Source organism: Triturus cristatus, chromosome 1_2 (genome assembly GCF_964204655.1).
Source record: "Triturus cristatus chromosome 1_2, aTriCri1.1, whole genome shotgun sequence".
Classification (NCBI taxonomy): Eukaryota; Metazoa; Chordata; class Amphibia; order Caudata; family Salamandridae; genus Triturus; species Triturus cristatus.
In genome coordinates, this window is record NC_140580.1 from 887990915 (window position 1) to 888014520 (window position 23606).

Consider the following 23606-nt stretch of genomic DNA (forward strand, 5'->3'; position numbering starts at 1 on the left):
TCCACCTATGATCGACAACCAAAAGTAGGCTTTATATTTTTTCATAGAAGTAATCTTCTAATCCCTAATGGGATCCAGCCACTTTATGGCAGAATAATGCACATTATATGTATTTATGAATCTACAAGACTTTCAAACTGCAAAACTGTTGTTGCAGAAAAGTAACCAGTTTTTTTGTGCAGCGTAGGATACAGCCAACTGGTCAAGCTCTTCTGCGCCAATCAAGCGAGTCCCGCTGAAAATGAGGAAGCTACCATGGGAGGTTTCCACTCCAGCCTTGGACACAGCCAACTGAGCTGTCGCTGCAGATATGAAAATATTGGAGGATGGAGCCAAGACTGTTAACTGTGCAGCTTAGGCTGTTGTTGTATAGTCAACTTTGCTAACTAAGCACTTTAAAGCAGGTTTATATTTCTGTCTTTTTTTTCTCCAAATGGTGTTAATAGCCCTTTTTGCCTTTTGATATGTTTTCAGGAAACCAGAGGGCGGAGTAAAGCGGGAGAAGATGCCAATGACGAGTACCAGGAGGACCAGGAGCAGGACATGGTAGGCTATAAGATTGTGTGTAGATTTCGGGGTTGTGGTATAGCGGCAGTTACAAGCCAGTATCCTGAGCTACCAGCTAAGACAGGCTCAACACAGAAGTCACTGAAGCATCTCACAGGTGATGGGGCTGTGTCAAGTCTACGGAGGGACAAATGTTACTCGTTGTGATATTTGAGGGCAATGCCTAATTTTGCACTGTCAGTCTATTATAGTTTTGCATGATGTCCCCACCCTGACATCTAGTAGTTAGGGAGGAAGTGGTCGTTTATTTCTCTCAGAAGTTTCATTTGTGACTGGCAACTATGAGCGTTTCTGTAATGGACTCCCGTGTATTAATTCCATAACTCTTTCCAGTCCACATTTGACAGATAATCACTTGGGAGTCTTGTGTTTCTTAATACGAATCCAAATTTTATTCAATCAGTGCTTTCCATCAGAAGCAATCCACACAGCCCAGCCAACGCGATTCGTCCCTACGGACATCATCGGGGCTCAGGATCCACATTAAATCCGAAAATTCTGATCATTCTTTAACTATCTTTGCCAATATGCCGCACATTTCATGTTAGTGTCTGGTCTCCTTCTCTCTTTGAGCTCATTATGTACGTCCTTAAAACGAGTCTCTCAATACCTCCTGACTGCTGTTCATCCATTATCCATCTAGTCGATGCTTATTAATTAGATGGATAACAGATGAGCAGCAGTCAGGAGGTCTTGGGGGACTCGTTCTAAGGACGTACAGCACAAGTTCCAAGAGAGAAGGAGACCAGACACTAACATGAAATGTGCTGCACATACTATTCTTTGAAGTTTGGAGAGAAAAAGCATTGATGGACTTTTACACGCTACTTTTCTTCTAAAGATGGATTGTTTATATTTAAGATCCTATCCTGGATCCCCCGTGCACAAGGAACCACCAGTGATCAGATGACCCCTAGCACAAAATTGGCACAAACAGAAACCGAAGACCCACTGACCTCAGGTTCCACCAGAACAAGATGGCCTCCAAACACTAGAATGGCTCAATCACGGTCTGAGACCTACGAACCTCAGTATCCCACAATAAACAACCAGGATGAATCACTTCGAAACGCGATCGGTTGCAAACTGGAGCAGATCATACTTCAACACGCCTGCCTATCTGTACTGTAACTAGTAGACTTTAGTGGTCCTCAAAGCTTTGTGGCCCATGGCCCTCCCGGAATAAGGAAAACAATGTTGCTATTGGAACAATGAACATGCTCTTGAAATAATACACAACTGTGACCCGAGCCCCCCAAGCAACCGAATGTGTATTGTTTGCCACTCATACATTTGCCTCTATGTGTCTAAGAAAAGAAATGTGGTATAATCTCTGGTGTACTTGTAAAGCGCTCTGACACCCCTTGTGGGGTAATAGTGCGCACTGTATAAAACCCTCAAATAAATAAATACCCTCATTCCAGATGCGCCAATTGTTGCATCTGATAAAATCGAATACCAGGCATCTCCTCGATATGGGAGATTCAGGGGCAATTCATATTGAGGGTTTGTTTGGCGTAACATCAAAGATTTACTTATATTGGAATAGGTGTATGAAGGGGTGGGTAACGGGTAAATATGAGGTGGGTGGTATAAGAGAGCAACTAGTAAGAATAAGCAATACAGATTGACAGTATTTATTTATATTTTGCAGTTTTATATAGCACAAACTGGAAAAGAAGGTATTGGGGCGCTTTACGTGTGCACCAGTTACATTACACAAGGACCCATTCAATCTTTTTTGTTTTTTTGGTACAGGGAGATTAAGTGATTTGCCCAGAAACACAGGATGTTGAGCCGTGGCCAAGACTCGAACCTGATTCCCCAGTTCCAAAGTTGGTAGCTCTGGCCGTCAGGCCACATCTCCCTGGCATTAGCTTACTTAGGGGCCATCCAGTGTGCATAAAAAAGACTCGGTTCTCTTTATTCCATCCTAAATAGCCAACAATGAAACACCCTGCACAATATGCGTCTGGTAACGAGGGATTTGGTTGGTTGGACTATAGAATCTCATTAGATGTACTGAGCATGAAAGTGCAGGCTCGTGGAGTTGGGGGGCGCATCAAACGGAGATTTACGTTTGGAGTTTGCAGGTGAGTGATTAAAAGGAAAGGACGATGTGCGCCAAAGGAAGTGGTGCAGAGGGCGGCTCAGGACAGATCTTTAGGGGATACCAAGAAGGAGTGTGGTGGGAGATGACTGAGCCAAAGAGAAGGAAGGAAGGAGGGAGGGAGGGAGAGACCGAGACCGGCGAGATAGACCAACCATCCTAAGGCAATGCCGAGTGAGGGGCGGGGACCAGTTGATGAGATGTGTTTAAAGCGGCAAACAGTTTGTGAAGCATGTCAAGGCGCTCGCGCATATGAAGTTAGAGATCATGTGGGAAGAGCAATCTTGGGGGGCGCTGCGTCCTACCAGAAAGAGGGGCCAAGTAAGCTACAGAGAAAAATAGCATCTGGCTGCGCTTCCGGAGACTAACCTTTTGAGATTTTTTTGTCTTATTAAAAATAATGTTTCAGAGGGCTAAAGTTAAATGTATCCGAGGACACGGTCAGGGCTTTAAGTGGGCCGGGTCCTGTCTGTGCTCAGCACCGGCAGGTCTAAAAAACCGGTGCTGAGACTGCCCTCCAATTTGCCTTCTCCTTCAGGGTAGAAAAAAAGCTCTTAACTCTGCAGCAGTGCCACCCTTCACTGCCTGTAATGGATTTCTGTTTTTTTTTTAGTTTTATATAGTGTGAACTGGACTCGAGCCATCGGCTATCAGAGCGCCTTACATAGCCAGTTTCGTTACACAAGGACACATTCATTTTTGTTAGACATGGGAGATTAAGTGATTTGCCCAGAATCACAGGATGTTAAGCGTCATTGCCGAGACTCGAACCCAGTTCCCCAGTTTCGAGGTCGACCGCTCTAGCCGTTAGGCTACATCCTCTGAGGCCCGTTATAGGTCTTTCAGTCTCATCATTTCAGAACAGAAGGATTTTCAATATTCTATACAACAATGCCACAGTTGTTCCTTATTTATCTTACGCAACTAACAACCATTGATAAAGCCATTAGTCATGGCATGTTGTAGGTATAATGTAACTTATATTATATATCTGGATGCAGTGGCCAAAGCAGCAAAATATCACTCTGGTGGCACATTATGCTAAGCACAGATTTTTAGTTTACATGCTTTTAAACCACACCCTTGATTACATCGACCAGGCCCTATTCAACTGTCCCTCCTCCCTCCCTCCACCACACAACACCCCGGGGTTTTCATCCTCCTTTAAGCGCTGGACACAGCCATCCTTTTTAGGTCTCGCCTAGATATTGCGTTTACGCAATCGCTATGCGAGACTCTAGTAAGAGGGGCATTTCAAAGTGCTCCCAAAAGTGGATTGCATGGCGAGCACACGCACAATCACGTGCATCGTGCCACCATGCAATCCGTTTGGGGAAGCGCTTCAGCCCATTGGCGCGTGCACGTGTAGCCACAGCCTCAGCATCATACTTCAATGGGTCTGCTCCCCCGCCTGGAATGCGCTCCCCCCGCCACAGCAAGCCGAGAGATTGTTTAGGTTTAGTGCACCTCCCCCTAACTTTTCATGGGTGGCGGGGGGTGTCTATGGGAATGCGGAGCAACTGTAGCTTCGGCACGTAGCAGAAAAGGGGAGACAAACAAGTCCGCTCTTGTGGGAGTCTCTGAGCACTTTCTCCCGCCCCTGATCCTCACCAACCCCACCCACTCCCCCCACCTCTTTCCTCTATGCAAAGTTCCAGCAGGCTTGCATCAGTCAGACACTGCTGACAAATGCTACTGACTGACCGCGGTCACCCCGCGTAAGGAGCTGCCTAATTTCATCAGACGGCAAAGCAACCCGGATAGGTTCGGACTCGCGTCCGTGACGCTGCCTGCGGCCCGAATCATGAGTGGATTATGCGTTAAAACACGTAGCGCAACATAACACCACATTACATGCGCGTGACATCTCTGCAAAGAATGGACGTGCAGGTGATGTTGCTGGCTTTTTTTTTGTTGTTGCATATTTATACAGCGCGAACTCGACCCGAAGGTATTGGAGCGCTTTACACTAGCACCGTATTTACATTACACATCCAGGCACGGGGAGATTACGTGATTTGCCGAGAATCACAGGATGTGAACGCGACCTCGAGGCTAGAACCCTGGTTTCCAGCACCAAAGTGGGCAGCCTAGCCGACGGACCACATCCCCTCCCCTTATAACAATCACGTTAATTAAGTGGATGCATGAATTTGTTTTCTTCTGCACTATGGGCCAAGTAGAAAGAAATGTAGTTACCCCAGATTGTATTGCGCTTAAAACCCCTTTGTGCAGCGTTGTCTTTTTTCTATGTTCATGCGCACCACTTTTTACATTATTCTGTGCACCTTAGTTCTATTCAAAACTGCAGTGCTGCGGCTGTGTTTATGGGATGTTCCAGTTTTCAGTTTTTAAACTCCTGTAGCCCTAAGCAATGTGCACAGACCAGAAGTTGTAACAAGCATTGGCATAGCCAATAGGTCTCGCCTTTGGGACCTTATAAGTGTTTAGTCATGCAACAGTTGCATAACTAAATACTTATAAGGTCCAAAAGCGAGACCTATTGGCTATGCCAATGCTTGTTCTTTTTAGGTCGCCTGGCGTTAGGAGCGCGCATGCGTTGCTCTCGCCATGCGAGGGCCTTTTGTAATCGATAAGATTCCAGAAGTGTACTTGGAGCCCCACCCCTCTTTTACATTGGCTTGTGTCATCGTTTATTTTAAACGATGGCACGTGATTGGAAAGCGGGCTTTTGGGTTACCTCCTTGTCCACTTTTCGGACGGACCATCTGGACAGCCCAACGCCATCTTTGTTTCTTTTAATGAGCGCAGCTTTTGTATCCTGGTTGCCTGACAACGGACAGACTCTTCGAGTGACCGATGCTTTCTAATAGTAGACTGCCCGCCGACGCCATCTTTATTTGGAGTTGCTTTTCTCTGGTTCTGTCGTGAACCCTTGGGCACTAACATGGCTGTGCGTTTGCTATTGTGCCTATGAGGACTTTGGAGCTTGTGCCGATCTTGGTTCTGTAGAAGGATGTGTCGGGATCACTTCTCTACGGCGCTTCATACTATGTGCCAGGGCTCCCACCGCCGTGGTAACACAAGTCACCGTGCCCAGGGCTCCCACTTCCCGGAGACCGCAGGACTCCGTGTGCACGGGCATGTGGCTGGCTCTTGGGTTGGTGGCCTCGCGCACTGGGATCCACCCAGACCCGGGCACAGGGTCATGGCCTTGGCTGTCCTCCTTAACTTCTCTTGATCCTGTGATCGTCATGGCCACAGGCAGCTTTGGCCTATGGGTACCACTTCAGGCTCCCCTCTTCCTCTTCCTGAGTGCACGCGGCTTCTCCTCAGCCCCCCCCCCCCCCCTTTTTGCTGGAACCCACCAGTCTGCAGCCCTATTAGCAACATTCACATACTCGGTAAACTTCCCTGCTGGCTTCCCGTGCTCAGTCACAGCCCGAAACCAGGGACGCAGGCAACTACATTATCTCAGCTCTGAGGCCACTGAAAGAATGGGCTCACAGCCACGAGCTGTGTCCTTCGGGGTGGGGGTGCTCGCGAGAATATTAACGGCTGTGTTCTTTTACACCAAGTCATAGCCCTGTATCAAGACTCCTCCCCCCCCCCCTTCAACAACAGGACCTACGTGCCCTCCCACCCCTTTCAGATCAAAAGACCCTATGGGCAGGGCTCCCCCACCACCACCAGAGAAGCTCACACTCCCGGGGGACTCGCCTCCCGAGACTGCATACTATGTGCCAGGGCTCCCACCGCCATGGTAACACAGGTCACCATGCCCAGGGCTCCCACTTCCCGGAGACCGCAGGACCCGGTGCGCACGGGCATGTGGCTGGCTCCTGGGTTGCTGGCCCCGCGCTCTGGGATCCACCTAGTCCGGGGCACAGGGTCATGGCCTTGGCCGTCCTCCTTGACGCGTCTTGATCCTGTGGTCGTCATGTCCACAGGCAGCTTCGGCCTCTGGGTACCACCTCATGCTCCCCTCTTCCTCCTCCTGAGTGCACGAGGCTTCTCCTCAGCCCCCCCCCCCCCCCTCCTCTCTGGGTTATGGAAGCACCATATTCAGTGACCCTTCGCACCCCGCAATCCTTCCAGGCTCCAGAGAATTCAGAGTGCTGACTCTCGTCTCAGCCAAGGGCTTCTATGCGCCCATTCCTCCAGCACTTACCGTCCTAGTCTTCACTACCCTCCTCCCCAACTTAAAACAAGCATTGGCATAGCCAATAGGTCTGGACTACGCAGTCTGGGGCGATGGTTACATTTTCTTATTGCAAGCATATGGCTCATAAATGAGTAAAAAAGAATGTCATCAGATAAACGTCCGCGCCCTTTGCGAGCAATATACATTTTTAAAATCCCCATTGACTCTTCTTTACCAGTGATGTCTTATAAACATAAGTAGTTCCTGTTCCATGTATTTTATTAGTATTTGTAAAGGAGATAAGAATAAGCCCCCACCTAACCAAGCGGCCAGGTCACAGGCAGCTGCAATGTTACAATGTCACCCAAACACTCTGGTATTTAAAAGAAATACTACAAATGCACAGTTTGAACCATCCTTGCAAGGAAAGAGAAAGGAACTATTTGAGGTGGATGTGAACAGTGTGCAGAGGCTTTGTGCAGTCACTCAAAATTAAGGGAGCCAATAGGTGAACTGGTTGGACCCTTGTATGCTGTGGTAGATGGAGGCAAAATGTGAACTGAGTTTAACAGACCAATGGGTAAAGGTACTGACAAAGATTCTTACCAGCATCCCCTCACAGTCCTGCAGGGTTGTCTCGCTTGGTGCATCGCAGGGGTGCTCTGTGCCCTAGGGGAAGCTAGGGGGGTGGGCTCCAGCTTGGTGTCTGGAGATAGCAATAGAGTAACCACTATGTCTCAATGGGCTCCCGAGGACTGAGGGCACCGGTGCCACTGCACCATATCCACCATTAAGAGCTAAGCCCCTGGAACTCATTCCTCAGCTGCATGGGCTCCTTTACTCACAGACCTGCCGCCCATTGGAACCCTCTCTTTCAAGCGCTCCCACCCACCCACATCTCCGGACCCCCGTCTTCAGCAGGATCCCCCTCGGTCACTCACAGAGAAGTTGGGGAGAACCCTGCCCTGCACGATGACCTGCCCCAGGATGGCATCACCAGGGATGATCTTCAGTGTCCAGTCGGAATATGAAGTTGGTAGCCGTTGCAGCCAGTGGCCAATTGAAGTAACCCACCCTACCTAGTGGCTGGCCAGTGCAGGGCCAGCTCTAGGGCGGTACCACCGGTGCCACCGCACCCAGTGCTGACTTCAGGGGTGCTGAGTTTGCAAGTTTATTTTGGTTTTAAAAGCACCTGCTGCCGCCTTCCTTTACTCCAGCAATTTAATGGCAACAATAAAAATTTCAAGATATCTCTGGTGATTAATGTTCTTCCTAGAGACAGATCGGAGTTTTGTCTAGTGGAGGAATAGACTTCTAGCTCAGAGGGTTAATGTTCCTGCTGAAAAGAACGTGTACCATGCAGATCACAAAGTGCATATAATATAAATTCAGTCAGTCGGTTACTGCTTTTGTCAGAGAGATCCGTTTGTTACTTCCAGTTTATAAATCAAAATCCTGATATAGAACAGTGAATAATTAACTGTCATCAAAGAACTACTTGCGCATTGCAAAGTATAGATTACAGCATTGATTAATGTTGCAACAAAGGTTCATTTGGATAGAAATTGATTTTTTTATTATTATTAAAGAGAACCCTCAATTATGCTGTTACGTTTTAAATTCTTAGTTTGTGCTTCTTCAGACCAAGCACTCAAACTGTCTCCCAGTATGGTTGTCATATGACTGCATTAGCCCTGTTGTAAAGGGTTGGGACTACACATTGCATACTGGCAGCACTGTTGAGATGAGCGCAACCTAATAAAGTTCTTCTAAACAAAAACAAAAAAGTACATTTCAAAGGCAAACGAGAGTGAAAGCAGACTTGTTAGTATGAATTGTGGTGCAACTTCTAATACTGAGAGTTCACTGCATCAATTTAGTACAGTTACACAGAATGTGCTGTTTGGCTAAACAAAGTCCCAAAGGCGAGACCTATTGGCTATGCCAATGCTTGTTTTAGGAGGTGGCGATGCCCCAGTAGAACAACAAGCTTGAAATACAGACTTCAGCATCAGGAAGCTATTGCGTCTGTTATATACAGCGCTACGAGGCTGCAATACTGTGATAGCAAGCAGGGCTCTATATATGAATAAATATACTAGTTATTGTTCCTTTATAGCTGTGCTCTCTTTTTGCCACTAGGTGGAGCACTCTTACAGAGAATACGTTCCTGCACTAGGACTCGGTTGTTCTGGGCGATATGTTGTTGGAGGTGGTTCATTCTTAATAGACAGGCGGGCACAGCTGGAGCCCTGCCAGGGACACCTCATTGTGAAGGGTTAGTTCCGGCTTGTAGTACTATTAAAAAGAAGGGAAGATGACTTTAGGCTGACTGAATGTTTGGAAGAGGAGAGGTCTTCAAGCCGATAATGTCGGGGCGCACTCTTTCCTAAATAATTAGCTGACATCACTCTAGCCTAGACGCGACCATACCACGGGAACCTCATTATGATGGATCCGGTAGCTCAACTCTGCCGAAATCTTGCCACGGGATCCCATTCCCATGAGACCGACGGACACGGCGGAGTGCTCAAGCTGGCACCGTTGAAACATCAGCCCACATCATGTGTGAGTGAGGGGCGGCCTTTCCTCAGAGAGTGCCCCGGGCGAAGCCAGATTTGGCACCCTCTCCTGATCCTCCGCCCCTCCCATTGGTGTTCCCTGCGGGGTGTCGGTTTGTGCTCGCCGGTCACTATATGGCTGAATTCCTGAGAGCAGTCAGCGGCAGATTGGTAACGCGGGCACTTGGGCAATGCCCGAGGGGTCCGTACAGTGGCGTAGCTAGAGCTTGTGGCACCCGGGGCTATCCCTCAGATTGCTGCCCCCCCCCCCCCCCCCCGGGAGGGCATGCACTTCAAAGAGGTCCGAGAGACACGTAGTATCGCCGCTAATAGTTACCTTGATCATGCAAGTTACATGCACATACATGACACGGTCCAAGGCTACACAGTTGAATACACCGGTGACTGGTAGTACAAAAGAGAACACACAGACTGCATGATCTATCTGGGGACTCAGAAAAACCGCATGTGACATCCATCAGAGAGCTGTGTGAACAATTACCTGGTAATCCCCTCAACACAATGCAAACATGCACATACATTACACTGTTCATGTAACCTTCATCTACAGCTGACATTAAATGACCATACATCATGGTCCCCCCCATTAAAGCAGTGGGGACCTGCACAAACGTGATGTGCTCTGTGGACCCAAAACCAACTTAACAGTGTCGAAGCCTGTGATTCTTTATCTTTCAAAAACAGCAAATTAACTATTCACAGGGAATGACTCACTGTGTGTCCTTAAAACTAAACGCAGCACAAAGAGGTCAGTCAGCTCCACCTTGCTAACACAGACCGGATACAAAGCCCACTCTGGTGGCCCAAAGGCAACAACCAGGGGTCGCTCCCTGACATTACTTCCAAGCAGCAGCAACCAACTCCCTGGGAATGAAAAGACATGTGCTCTTGGTACCCAAAACCAGCTTGTAATAGTGCATCTCCTCAGCACACACATGGTGCACAGCCTGCCTGGGGGCCCAAAGCTAAAATACAGGGAGGGGCGACACATTATGATCACAATCCTTAAACACAGTTGTGGGGGCCATGGGAACTTGTTCAACTCTATCCAAGACCCGGGACAAACTGTTCCGGCGCTGCTGCACTCCTTGAATATTCAAAAGAAACAAGAAAAATAGGACTAGTAAAACTCACTCTTTTCCAAATCTCTTTCTAAATATTATCACTTTCCATGTAATGTTCCTTTGATGGGAAGAGAAGGTTTCTGAGGTGGGAGTATCAGGCAAGTGATACTACTCAGGCTCCATCTGTTCGAGCCTTCATGGAGGATCCCTCTTCATTACTACATCCACCTGACCCCAGACTCTGCAACGCACTCCCTTACAGGCTCCCTCTGTGCGAGCCTTCAGGGAGAATCCCTCTACATTACTACCTCCACCTGACCCCGGACTCGGCAACGCTCTCCCTTACAGGCTTGATTATCCACTACTCCTCTCTCCAGTGCACCTTATCTCACATGTGACCTTGGGCCCCAGCCCCATATCAGGCACCATCGGGCTCCACTTTGCTTTTTCCCAGTAAAAACATTAGTAAAATCACCTTCAAACTTAAAACATTGAATATAGCAGTAAATATAATTAGCATGCACTTTAAAGTATGTTCCACAGTAGCCCTTATGACCCGACTGCTAATTAAATAAACAAAAACAGAAAGGCCATGACGGGGCCGGCTTTAGCGCTGATGCGAAAGTCTTTTTTGGCGCCACACTAATAACCTCTTTCTCTGTAAATACCTTTACTACCACCTTCCAACAGTGCCCCTCATCCCTCCATGGCCCCCCTAGTGACCTCCTCCTCAGATTGCCTCACGCCACAAGTGCCCCTCATCTCCCCATAGCCCCTCCCCCTCTCATGACTTCCTCCTTGGACTCCCTCACTGCCACCATCCACCAGTGCCCCTTATCTCTCTGTAGCTTCTCCCCCTCATGACCTCCTCCTCAGACTCCCTCACTACCACCCTCCACCAGTGCTCCTCATCTCACCCTAGCTCCCCCTCCACACCATGACCTCTTCCTCGGATTCCCTCACTGTCACCCAGGGCACAAGTCCTAAAAAAAGAAGTGGGGGGACGCTGACGTCACAACAGCAAGTGATGTCACGAAAGGTGGCTTGCACCATCAGACTCATTGCCTTCCCTCGCTCACCCCTTAGATGCCATTGCATCAGAGAAGCCAGCGCGTGAGCAGCGTTCTGAATGAGCTCCGATCTCGCCCCAGAGAGGCCAAAGAGTAAATGTGTGGTTCCATTTGCTCCAGTAATCGAGCTCTCATTAAAATAAGTGAGGGGACGCCATCCACCCGCCTGGTACCCCGACTCGAGCCCTGAAGTCACCCTCCACCAGTGCCCCTCATCGCTCCACATCCCCTCCAACTACCTCCTCCTCAGATTCCCTCACTGCCACCCTCCGCCAGTGCCCCTCACCGCTCCGTAGCCCCTCTCTCATATGCATTTGTTGTTTAGTGCTACTCATATCAGTGTAGTGTGTCAGCACTTTACACCACGAACACATTATACAGAGACAATGAATCATACAAGTATGTAAATCAGTCTACAGAGAATGTCACATAAGCCAATGAGGATTACAAGGTGTAGGAATCACACGTCATCCATACTGGTGGGCAGTATATTTTGAGAGGGTTTGGTCTGGGGAAACACAACCTTAGGATTTAAAAGAGTATTCCATGGGGTCAGCTTTACTGATAAAAATGTATCTCTGCCCAAACATACTCATTTTAGCAACATTAAAATGATGAAAGACTGAGGAAGTTCTAACTATATCACAAAACAAAAAAAACTATACCATTCATGTCACTCTTTGGTGACAGTTCATTGGTCACTGTCCTATGTTAGGATTGTAACTCTGAACTGCAAGTAACGCAAGGTTCTCTGTAACAAAGGCAGTAACCCACTGAGTTTCCAAACAAAATACAGTTCATCTGCATTTAAAAACTACTAACAGACAAATTATTTCTCTCCAACGGATCATTAATCACCAGCGTTATTGGGACATTTGTTATTGTGTTTGTCTGATTGTTGTTCTGCATCAGCCATGATAATGATAAAAACTGTTTAAATGAAGGGCACACGAAGTACGTGTCCTGCTGGGCCTGCGCATATTTTTGAAAGAAGTATAAATAGTCACACATTCTCTTACCTACTACTCCATTAGTCAAACTTTGTGTCACAGCCTGATGTGATAAGCAGCTGCAGGGGTCAGGAAAGGTGATTAGGAATAAACAAACTTCTTTTCTCCTGCGCTGCATAAAACGAATTATCCACGCAGCAGACTGACTCACTGCCCCAAGCCACAATCGGTCCTCACGAGAGTGCGTAGTGGTGAAGCGCGTGACGCGTCACCGCTACGTTCTCATCGCGAGGGCCGGGCAAAAATGTAGCCCAGGGCCGTCATTGGTAGCGCTGGTGCGCGCTCCAAGATTGACGGCCCTGGAGCAGGCTGGGATGGGACCAACAAGTTACAACACGTGGCTCTTAATAATGCAAACAAGTGTACTCCCCAGACAAGGGTCACTGGGTGAGTAGGCATTCATTGCTTGGTGGTTGAGGGGCAAGAATATATTTTTAAAATATGATACAAATGTCCCGTAATAAAGCGTTTGATATTAAATTGTGAATGTCTGACTCAGATGTGCTCGCTTGAAAATCGTGATGGTGGAACTTCTCCCTCCTTCAAGGTGACATTGGTGTGGTATCTGTGGAGGAGTCATCGACTAGTAATGTCTGTCTGTCTGTAACAGCGTCTAGAGCAGTGGCTTACAGAGTGTAACTACAAATGATTCAATCCCACCTTATAGTAAAAAACCTATATCAGAGAATGAACCAAGAAGGGTCAAGAAGTTGACAAATACGAAACAGAATGCTATTTTGCAGTGTTCATGATACAGCACCTCATGTCTGTAATTTAGTCACTATGAATTGCCATGTCACAATAAATTACATTCTACCCATTTAGTTAGAAATATGCACTTCAAAATTAACCAAGTGTACCATTGGCACAAGCAGGGTCTTGCAGATAAGTCATTGCACCACATTGGCTGCTCTAAAGGTTTGGCTCATTCGTTGCACGGAATCACACTCAATCATGTTTTTAAACAGGGCCACCCGGCCGCGCGCGCCGTTGCGGCCGCGGCGGATTTCATGATTTATTTAGTGACACTGTGTCCCTAAACAAATGATAAAGGCCGCCGCAGCCGCAGCGGACTCCGCCCTAAATATAGTGCCGCCTGGGGCGGTCCGCCCCCACCGCCCCCCCCAGCTACGCGCCTGGGTCCGTATCCGAATTCCAGCTGTTGGCTGCTTTTTTGGAGCTGCCTTGGGGGCTGATTTGGGCGGTTCTGCGTTATTCGATGCCGCCAGCGACCCAGTGGGTGCCTGAGTGGCCTTTCTGGAGGTTAAATGGGTGTTTATTAACTCCCTTATATCAACAGCAGAGGTGTCACTCCCTTTCTATCGCTGGGCAGGCCCATTAATATATGCATATTGAGGGGGGTCAGGGGGCCTTAGCAAAAGTGGCCTCACTTGTTTGCAGGTGTGTTTCACCAGTGTACACTAATCCGTGCAAAATATTTTACCCCTCCCCCCCCCCCCCCCCTTTTTTTTTAAAAATTAAATTTCGCCCAAGCAGCATTTGGCAGAAAGGCAATATGCAAATGTGTGCCAATATTTTTTTAATGCGCCCGGACCGATTTTCAACCCCAATCCAACCCTGAGAGCAGTGGCCACCACGTTGACACACATTTGCCCCTTGCCCCCTCCCCCCCCACACCTGAACCTGCTATCCAGTTGCTAAACTGGAGGTGGGAGTCCTCGGGAAGGGGCGAGGGAGAAGGAAGGGGGAGTGTGAATAAGGGAATCGAAGGGTGGCTAAGTAAAGTAAAGAAACAGGACTTTTTAGCCAGCCTGGAGGCAACTGAAGCATTTGAAAAGATCGTGCCATCTGGCACAGTCCTATGGGACAGGCTGATACAAGTCTTGGTTTTACCCAGGTAATGCCAGAGAGGAGGTGACCTCTGGGCCTAAATCCATCGTTTTTTTGCTCCCCATGGCATTCCAGTTTGAACCCAACCATATGCAAATCAGTCTTGACCCTGTGCCCAATGCGAACAGTCCAACCTGAACTGCCAGGCCAGGTCCTCCCTTAACTGGAAACCAGCATCCTGGGACCGGTTTCAGGGTTTCACCTTTTGCTTTCTCGCCCTAAGTGCGCCGGGTATGCCTTGACGTGGGTCCCGGGCTCAGTGTGCCACTGGATTCAAGCTAGGCTGGCTGATGAGGGGTGGTGCCCCGAAACCGGTCCCAGGATGCTTATTTCCGGTCCGGGGAGGGCCTGGCTTGGCAGTTCAGTCTGGACTGCTCGCATGAGGCACAGGGTCAAGACTGTTGTGCATATGGCTGGGTCTAAACTGGGGTGGTATAGTGAGCAAAAGAATGAGGGATTTAAACCCTTATCTATTGACTGGGTGTGAATGTTTGATGTGCTCTGCATTCCGTCTATTATCTGTGTGTCTTTTGCTTCATATGTAAAAGGCTGTTCAAGCCTTCGCTCAAACAGCACTTACTTGTTCTGGAGAGAGCCAGATGGTCATTTCTTTATATTTTGTCTCTCTCTATATGTCCAAAAGCGTATCTCTTCTCTTAACCTGGCCTTAGACTACGAGTAGTAAGACCTCTTATTTATTTTTTTTTTTTTGGTCCTGCCATTTCAAAATGTTTTTCAAGAGAAAGATGGGGGAGGAAGGGGAGAGGTTGCTGAGGATAAAAAAAAGAACCTGCAAGAGTGAGATAGAAAGGGAGGGAGTGTCTGGTGACTGACTAATGAGGCATCTAAGGGAATCCAGGCTATGCGGCCTTGGTCTTTGCCACCCTGACCTTCGATAGCGCCAGCGACGGGCTGCTGATCAAAACTTCAAGCCCTGGCACGTAATTCTTTTACAAACTAAGCACGTGTATACCACATATGTACCTGTATCACCCTGATGGCTATTAGACGCCAGTACTACATGACTGTGCCCTAGCCCTGCTGTCCTTTGAGAGGCTTCTGATCGTCGAAAATCCAAAGATTTCCTTCAGGCCAATCTGCCTCTGCTTGCATTTTCTAAAAATCTACACAAGAATAGTCTGTCTGTTTCTAAACAAAATATGCCATTAGCCATTTTTGTTAGTGTAGTATTTTTATGGTGGTATTTGTAGGTCCAGGTCTGTAGAGGAAGGCCATTAGAATACATCTTTTAGCAGAGAAGAGATAGATGGGACTGCGTATGTCAATCTTCGCCCCTTATAAATTCTCTTATTCAATTCCATTACACCATTTTAGCTTGTTTTTACCATTTTAAAAGTCAATAAACCATGTACCAATTAGTCCTTGCTATGCTCCGAAAAGGGGCAGTCCTGTTTGAAGTGCTAGGATGCGTCCCTCTCGCAAATATCAGAAGCAATGAGCCATGGGCATCCTGAGAAGAGTATATTTTAATCAAATTGGGGGAGATAGAAGAAGCTGTGATCCATTCAGCTTCCAGGTAGATATTTATAATCAAAGGGAATGGATCACTTGTAGCTGTCACCAGGGTTCAGGTACTTGTTTCTGATATTTGGTAAAGAACCCTCATTCACGTAAGACAGTTGTACGGCGGTATATCTTGATTCTCCGCCTTGATTTCAAAAACGTGACAGCATCATCATAGGGTTCCAACCATGCTTCCTCCGTCCTGGAGGGAACCATTGGATGTTTCAGTAGTGATCAGGGAAAAAATAAAAATAGAAGGTGAGGAGTGCTCAAGTGGTGTTAATGATTAAAAAATTCCTCTTGCTACCTGGATTTGACTTTATTCCGTTAGGTGCAAGGAAAACATTTAAAATACAACTATGTGCAGATAGGATATACAAAGAATCCGCTGCAGTCTTAGTCTGAGTGGTCGGTCGACATGTTTCAGCCCCTTGTGCGCCCCGGAGGGTCGGGAGGCTTTCTTCAGGACCTTCGGTGAACGTGGTGTAGGAGGGAAGTGGATGATGTCCAAATCCAAAATTTGAAAGTTCAAGTGCTACTCGCATGAAATTAGGAAGGGGTAATACCTAGGGGAAGGAAGGAGGTAGAAAGATCAATCCACGGGTACTCATTCATTCAAGGTGGTCCGTGGGCTTCGTAATATAAAAAAAAACTCATTCATAAAACAGAAGCAAATATAGATGGCAATTCTTTAAATACATATAGGTTGTATGGTCTTGGCAAGTGGAGATTCGAAAACACTGCAGATGAGGAGATCATATTGCAGAACAACTGAAGTATATACACAAATTTTCATTAAATATTCATTCCAAAGAAAGTGCAGGGTAAAGGACACCCATATTCTACTTTATTGTGCCTTGTATGTTGCAATGGTTAAATGAAAAAGGGAAATTATTAGAAGTGGTAATCAGTAGTGATACCTAAAGCGTCATGGTTCTAAGGTGTAACGCGTATTATGTCTACCGGCTAGACACCACGTTCACCTAAGGTCCTGAAGAAAGCCCCCCGACACTCCGGGGCGCACAAGGGCTGAAACATGTCGACCGACCACTCAGACTAAGACTGCAGCGGATTCTTTGTATATCCTATCTGCACATAGTTGTATTTTAAATGTGTTCCTTGCACCTAACGGAATATAGTCAAATTCAGGTAGCAAGAGGAATTTTTTAATCATTAGCACCACTTGAGCACTCCTCACCTTCTATTTTTATTTTTTCCCTGATCACTACTGAAACATCCAGTGGTTCCCTACAGGATGGAGGAAGCATGGTTAGAACCCTATGATGATGCTGTCACGTTTTTTAAATCAAGGCGGAGAATCAAGATATACCGCCGCACAACCGTCTTACGTGAATGAGGGTTCTTTACCAAATATCGGAAACAAGTACCTGAACCCTGGTGACAGCTACAAGTGATCTATTCCCTTTGATTATAAACATCCTGAGAAGAGGCCATGGCAGGGCTGGAGGTTTAGAGTCCCCAGGGGAGATATGTAGTTTTGAGGTGGTTTGAGGGAGCAGGGCTCATGACCCGTCAGCCCCCATGGATGGATTTCCGCCTGAAATGGTATTCACGAAAGGATAACTAGCAGGTATAAATATTTTTACACTTAAATGTTTGTACACCTCAACTGTGTATAATCCTGCAGGTGTAAATCCTGTGAGTTTGTGAATAACCACAAACATGTCAGTTTGCGGTAATACCCAAACTGCTTTGCGGCCCTTACGCACACTGGAATGGTCAAAGATTCACTCTTGCTAAGAACTTTAAAAAGCCCTTCCAGGACAGGATGGGAAACTAAACTCTCCCAAATTGAGTTCCAGTGTAAGAAGGGGTTTTCCATGTTGGAAAAATGTTTTCCTCGTTGAAGGACAAACAAGCATTCAAAATGCAATAGGTCTCGCATTTACAAGAGTTTGAGCTATTAACATTGCAAATGGTAATGCCTTTTATTTTTGTTTTTAAAAGAGAAATAAAAGGCATTGTTATTTACAATGCCAATAGTTTAAACTCGCGTAAATGCGAGGCCCATTGCATTGCAAATGCTTGTCTCCTGCTGGAACTGTAATCCTGCCTTCCTGTCCCTGCCTAGAGGGCAGCTAAGGAATGAGTTTCCCGGAGATAAGACCTGATTTATTATGAGGTCTTTGAGCTTGACATGAAGGCCCCTTGATGTTTACTATCCCCAGGAGTCGTTTTTAAAACCTAAATAAAAGGCCTAGTCATTTACAATGCCAATAGTTGAAAGTCTCGTAAATGCCAGACCTATTGCATTGCAAATGCAAAACACATGATAAACTAGTAAGTAGTGCCATTTAAAAACAAATAAAGGATAGAAGCTGTCTATGAGAGACACAAAAACAAAAACAACTTTTGACACAGAAAACAAACAACCTATAGGGAGAGGATGTGGTCTAAGGGTCAGAGCGGCCTTTGGAGCTGGGAACCAGGTTGGAGTCTCGGCATCCCCACAACATCCTGTGATTCTGGGCAAATCACTTAATCTCCCCGTGCCTACCAAAAACAAGACCTATTGGCTGTGCCAATGCTTGTTGTTTAAGGTTTTCTCAACAGGGTGCTAACTGCACTGAGTTGGGTGATAGCAGCCTTAACAGAAATGCTTCTGTGATAAGCAGCCAATTAGAATGTGGCAGATTTGCAAATGGAGCCGGATATGCGAATCCGCAGTGGTCGATGGGAGAAAAAGCACCTTAGTCTAATGGGGTGATGTAGGTTTTGAACTGGATTCACAAATCCACAGAGGATCCATGAATTAACAGTCAGATATTGCTAAAATGCAGCCTCTTCATACCCAACCGACCACCCTTTTAAACGCTAATTTCTGTAACACTATTGAACGGATGTACATAAAACCAACCAAAGGCAGTTCCTTGAGTAAAGTTCAGCCTTCATGGCAAATTTGGTGTAATTAGTTTACTGTATAGAGGAATAAAGAGCCCCATAGAATTAAAAAGGCTGTGGCACTTTTGGGACCCCTTTCCCCTATTTCTTGGCCCTGCTTGACAGATCTGCACTAAACTTACCTTGAAAAACCCCAAATCAATGTACCTTTATTGGAATGTTTTGACCCTATTCGTCGATCAGCATCATGGTTATTATGAAAAAAATGGCTTTTCTATGGAAAATCTATGCAGGTGTATATCTCACTGAGCTATCCTACTGGTTCCCTCAGGGTGTCAGCTACTCCCTCGCCTCTGGATCCATCTGACTCACCGGCTCTCTGCACCCTCAAGACCAGTAATCAGCTACTCCCCGTCCTCAGCCCACTACCCAAAGGCCGGGTTCCTGCCCTCAGTTCCCTGCATGCCTCTCCCTCCTGGGCCGGCCTGCTCAGAATCGCCCTGCTCTCCCTTCCTACTGCTCCTTAAATGCCCCTCCTGCCCTGCTTCTTATCTAATGTATGTTACCCAGCGAGATTGTTGGTTAGTCTGAAGCCCAGACCCTCCCTACCCAACTATGCTACAGTGATGGAAAACAAAATGATGGGCCTCTCTGCTGAATGCGAGGATGGGCCCGAGCGTCACTGACCTCCGAGACATTACGCCCCCGTCTCCCTCTGTGGTTCATGCACCACTTATTCATCGACTTTGCTTAAAGTGCCTTTCTCCAAGGGTGTACGTAGAGGCAATGAACAGAAACGCATCGCTGGGAACAAACCCTTTAGCTTTGAATAGGGCGCCTGCTTACGGCAGAGATTGCAAATGTAACATCATGACTTTTTAAGAAGTCGATGAAAGCTCGAAAGAAGGACGGGATGGTCTTGTGGAAGAATCTTCTAATGGGAGAGGACAGAACTGTTTTCCTCTTCCGCCTCGTGAGTCCCACTTCTTCACCCCCTCCCAGCCCCGCCCCCTTACCTTTCCCAACTCCTTCCTCCTCAGTACAGGTGGCTCCGGTCTCCAGGGTGCCGGTTTATTGGGCTGTCTGGAGGAAGAACAGGGGGCGCCCGCGCTCTTTTCCATCCCGCGAGGCGGAGGATCTTCTAGGCGCCCCTTTCCTCTCTCGAGTCCTGCTGCTGCAAGTTGTTCCCAGTGCTTCGGAACAGGACCGAGCAGGCAGCAATCCCACTGAAGGAGTGATGTGGCCTTGAAGCCCTCGTCCAGACACTGGCGCAGAGCCGAGTGGGAAATCCGGAGCTTGAATAAAAACAAGCGCACGCCATCACGTATTTTCTCTGCTTTTTCAGCCGAGCCACTTGGACGGCCTTGCCTGTTAAAGGGTTTCTTAAGAAACCTTTTGCAACGAACAAACGCAAAGCAGGCGAGGCCGTCCAAGTGGGACGGTTCAGAAAGCCAAGCACATACGTCACCAACACCTCTTTTCCAATGGCTGGCCACCGTTTACCATAAACGGTGACGCCAGCCAATGGAAAAGAGGGGCGGGGTTTAATGCCCCTTACAGAAAATACCTGTTAACACTAAATCTCGCCAGCGAGACTGCGCATGTCTGCGCAGTCTTAAACCAGGCGAGACCTAAAAACGTAAATGGATAATTGTACAAGGGCATTTGCGCTTTCGAATGCAGATTTGGCCGGTGAATATAATACCATATTCAGCATATTTTCCAGTAGTAAGCCGGGAAAATGCAACTGTTTGCAGGGATAATCCTGGAAATTATTGTGAATTGGAAACCGGAGCAGAGGTGCGTTGAAAACGAAGTGATAATCTGTTCCATTTTTTTGTTCATCAAGCCCTGTGTGTGCAAATTGCCGTTCATTAGGTTAAATCCTTAGTCTGGTCTTTTTAGTGTTTAAACTTTCCATTGTCTGTGAAGGGAGCACAACTAAGTTGGGTCATTTTAACAACAGTTATTTACAGCGCTGCGAAGATGCAGGGCTCTGACAGTAATGTCTATGCCCCCACTTCCTTGAATTTATATCAGGATCTGATTGGGCGGCGGCCTGGCGCGCGGCGCTAATGAGAGCATAAACTGTAGTCGCCTCCACTGATCCAGTCGCCTCACTTCCGGCAGCTGCTGCACTGTCTAATTGCCACAGGACAAGCGGACCGAGCTCCGCACCGGATCCCGTAATAAACTGGGTCTAGTCTTGCATATGGACCGCTGCAGCCACTGTAAGCACCTGCGGCAATTAACGACACACCGCTGTGGAGGCAGGATATGAGAGGAGCCACAAAAAGCCACCGCATGGGGTTTGATTGACAGTAATATCATGGATATTAACTATCAACCCCCCCCCACCCCCCCACACACACACTCCAGTGAGCCACGGTCAGGTTTCCAACAAAGTATTTACTGACATGAATGTAAGTTTCTCGAATTAGGCCTGTTTTTTTCCGTGACAGTAATGGCAGGTGGGGCTGAAGCACGACACGTACCCTTTCCGTCTCGGGATTAATTGCAAGAAGCGTTAATTTTATTTTAGCACATGTTTTCGCCCTGGTTAATAAGGGCACATCCACCCAGGTGCGCTGCTACATCAGAAAGGATTTGAAGATGCATCTCTTCGTTAAGCCCTCCTTCTCCGCACAGTAAGACCCATGTTTAATCGATCTTTCAATGAATGGTCATGAATCGTATCCCCGGGTCCATAGTGTTTCCGTAGCACTAGGCTCGGGTGCAGATTCAATTATGCCGGTGTAATTCGCATCATTTTGTGAATTTAGCATTACGCTGGTTACTTGAACTTCCCGAATTTTCAACATTACGCTACATTGCATTCGTAACAAAATGTTAGCCAGTAGCACGTGAACAACACAAACCACCACAACACGACAGGCTGTCATTCGCAGTAGTGCTTTTCGTGGTGCTTTTTTAAGCACTGTAATATTTCGCACTAAGTGACTTATATGCTTTTCACGTTATTACACAAAAGCAAATTACACACATTTTGCACATACCTTCTCTTGCTCTTTGGGTCCAGCTACACCAGTGGCGTAACAAAACCCCCGCAACTCCCACGGTGTGGTAGTCCCCGACCTCTGGGGACCCCTTCTGGCAGGCCCCTGCCTTAGAGCTTTGGGCTGTGTCCGCACCGTATGGGGCCACCTGCATTGACTTTGCAGGGGCGCCCCCTCAAGTTTCTTTACGCCACTGGGGTACACCTGTACCACTACATACATGTGCACATACCGCTCTGCATTGCCAAACTGCACACCCTGCATTGGGATGGTGCTTTTGTTAGCATGGTATTTTGGGAGAGATGCTGCAGCATAGAATGTGTCCTAACTGCAGCGTTAGAATCCCGTTTTCGGGCCCAGCTTTACAGCACAGCTTTCCCCGGCTTACGTGATCAACAAAAAAAGAGCTTTAAGAAACACTACTGGGAACGGGGCTTTGGCTCCACCTACATGTTGAATCTCTAACTAGAGCAATCGATTGTGCAGAAGTTGTGTCCTTTCACTATAAGAGCGCTTTTATCGCACTTTATGCCCTGTTGGAAACATTATGCGCAGTACAGTAGGCCATATGTCAGATGCTGTAGGTGTGATCTCCTAATTTCGAAAAGTGAAGACAAATGCAGTAGACCTGACTTATTTATTGTGAAAAGCATACATTAAAGCCAATAGGCCTTTAATGGTGCTTTATTATTACACTATATTAAAGCCGGAAGTCATTGTATTACTTGGAATCTCAGACTACTGGAGTATAGAAAGGATTTGGTGTTAGTTACCCCATCTGACAAACCCTTGGAATGGAAGATTTGTATTGGAATATTCATTGTTAGGCCCTCATAGGAGGCATTGTACATTGTGATAATCTTTGTTAGCATCTGTTCGGATGAGTTGTATATAGTTTTGTTTTGTTAATTTTGTAAATGTGTGTGTAATGTCATGACTGTGTGCCTGATGGTTGCCTTATGGGAAAGGTAATGCTCAATACGGTCAGCCAGTAGGCAGTGACAAAGGAAATAGGGCTGTTGGGTTCATTGGAATTTTTTTTTTCAATGCCATAAGTCTGGTCAGCTGATTATGAAAAAGGCAAGAGGGCTGAATTATTTATTGGCAAAGCCAGTATACCTTTGATGCTGGATTATTATTTCACTGTGTTAAAACTAGTGACACACTTACTTGCCACTCATTTCCTCAACAGTACACCACATCCCACATGGCCACTGCTTCGAAATCAGACCGCTATATTGGAATGATATTTTCCTTGCTGCATCATTATTTACCCATTCCAAAATGACCACCACGCTCCTCAGAAGCAACAGGTCAGCCATCTTGGATCAGAATAGAAACAATACACTATGCAAAATACCATTCTAAGATGGCCAGACATGCTACGTTTATTTTTATACCTATTTTTATTTTACGCACCAGGCTGGCAAGATTATATGCAACATTGTTTCTTTCTCTGCTTTTATTCTTTTAATTTATCCTGAATATGTTTCTTGAGAATGAGTGTGTGTGTTTATGTGGGTTAGTAAATGGATAAAGGCAAGAATGAGTCAGTTGTTGGATGAGTGCAAGCTTGTGTGGCAGAGTGCACGGGTGATTAGGTATTCGGAGCTTAAATTCACCAGTGACCGAAATGGCACATGCAAGTATGAGCCAGACAGTTTCACATTGCAAGTGCTTGTTAGCTTTATAGATGCTTTCGCTGAAAGTTTCTGTGCCATCCTTATAACCAAGCTTCAGACAGTTTGTGGATAATGTAGCAGTTCTCTTCTATGAATGGTTCTGCGTGCTTCTGATCTTTTGGTATTTTCAGGCAGGCTGGTCCAGCAATGTTCTTTGTAACA

General features: G+C 46.8%; 1 protein-coding gene and 1 long non-coding RNA gene across 6 annotated transcripts in view; one reads left to right on the forward strand and one right to left on the reverse strand.

Annotated features, from left to right (window-relative positions):
* LOC146868226 (uncharacterized) overlaps window positions 1-23606 on the forward strand; it is a 463829-nt gene that overhangs the window by 435041 nt on the left and 5182 nt on the right. For all 4 annotated transcript variants that reach the window (XM_085609528.1, XM_085609530.1, XM_085609529.1 and 1 more), the window contains one exon: window positions 475-546. In XM_085609528.1, coding sequence (XP_085465654.1) covers window positions 475-546 — 72 coding nt within the window. The remainder of the gene's footprint in view (window positions 1-474; window positions 547-23606) is intronic.
* LOC146868227 (uncharacterized) overlaps window positions 1-23606 on the reverse strand; it is a 342604-nt gene that overhangs the window by 232374 nt on the left and 86624 nt on the right. The window lies entirely within an intron of this gene.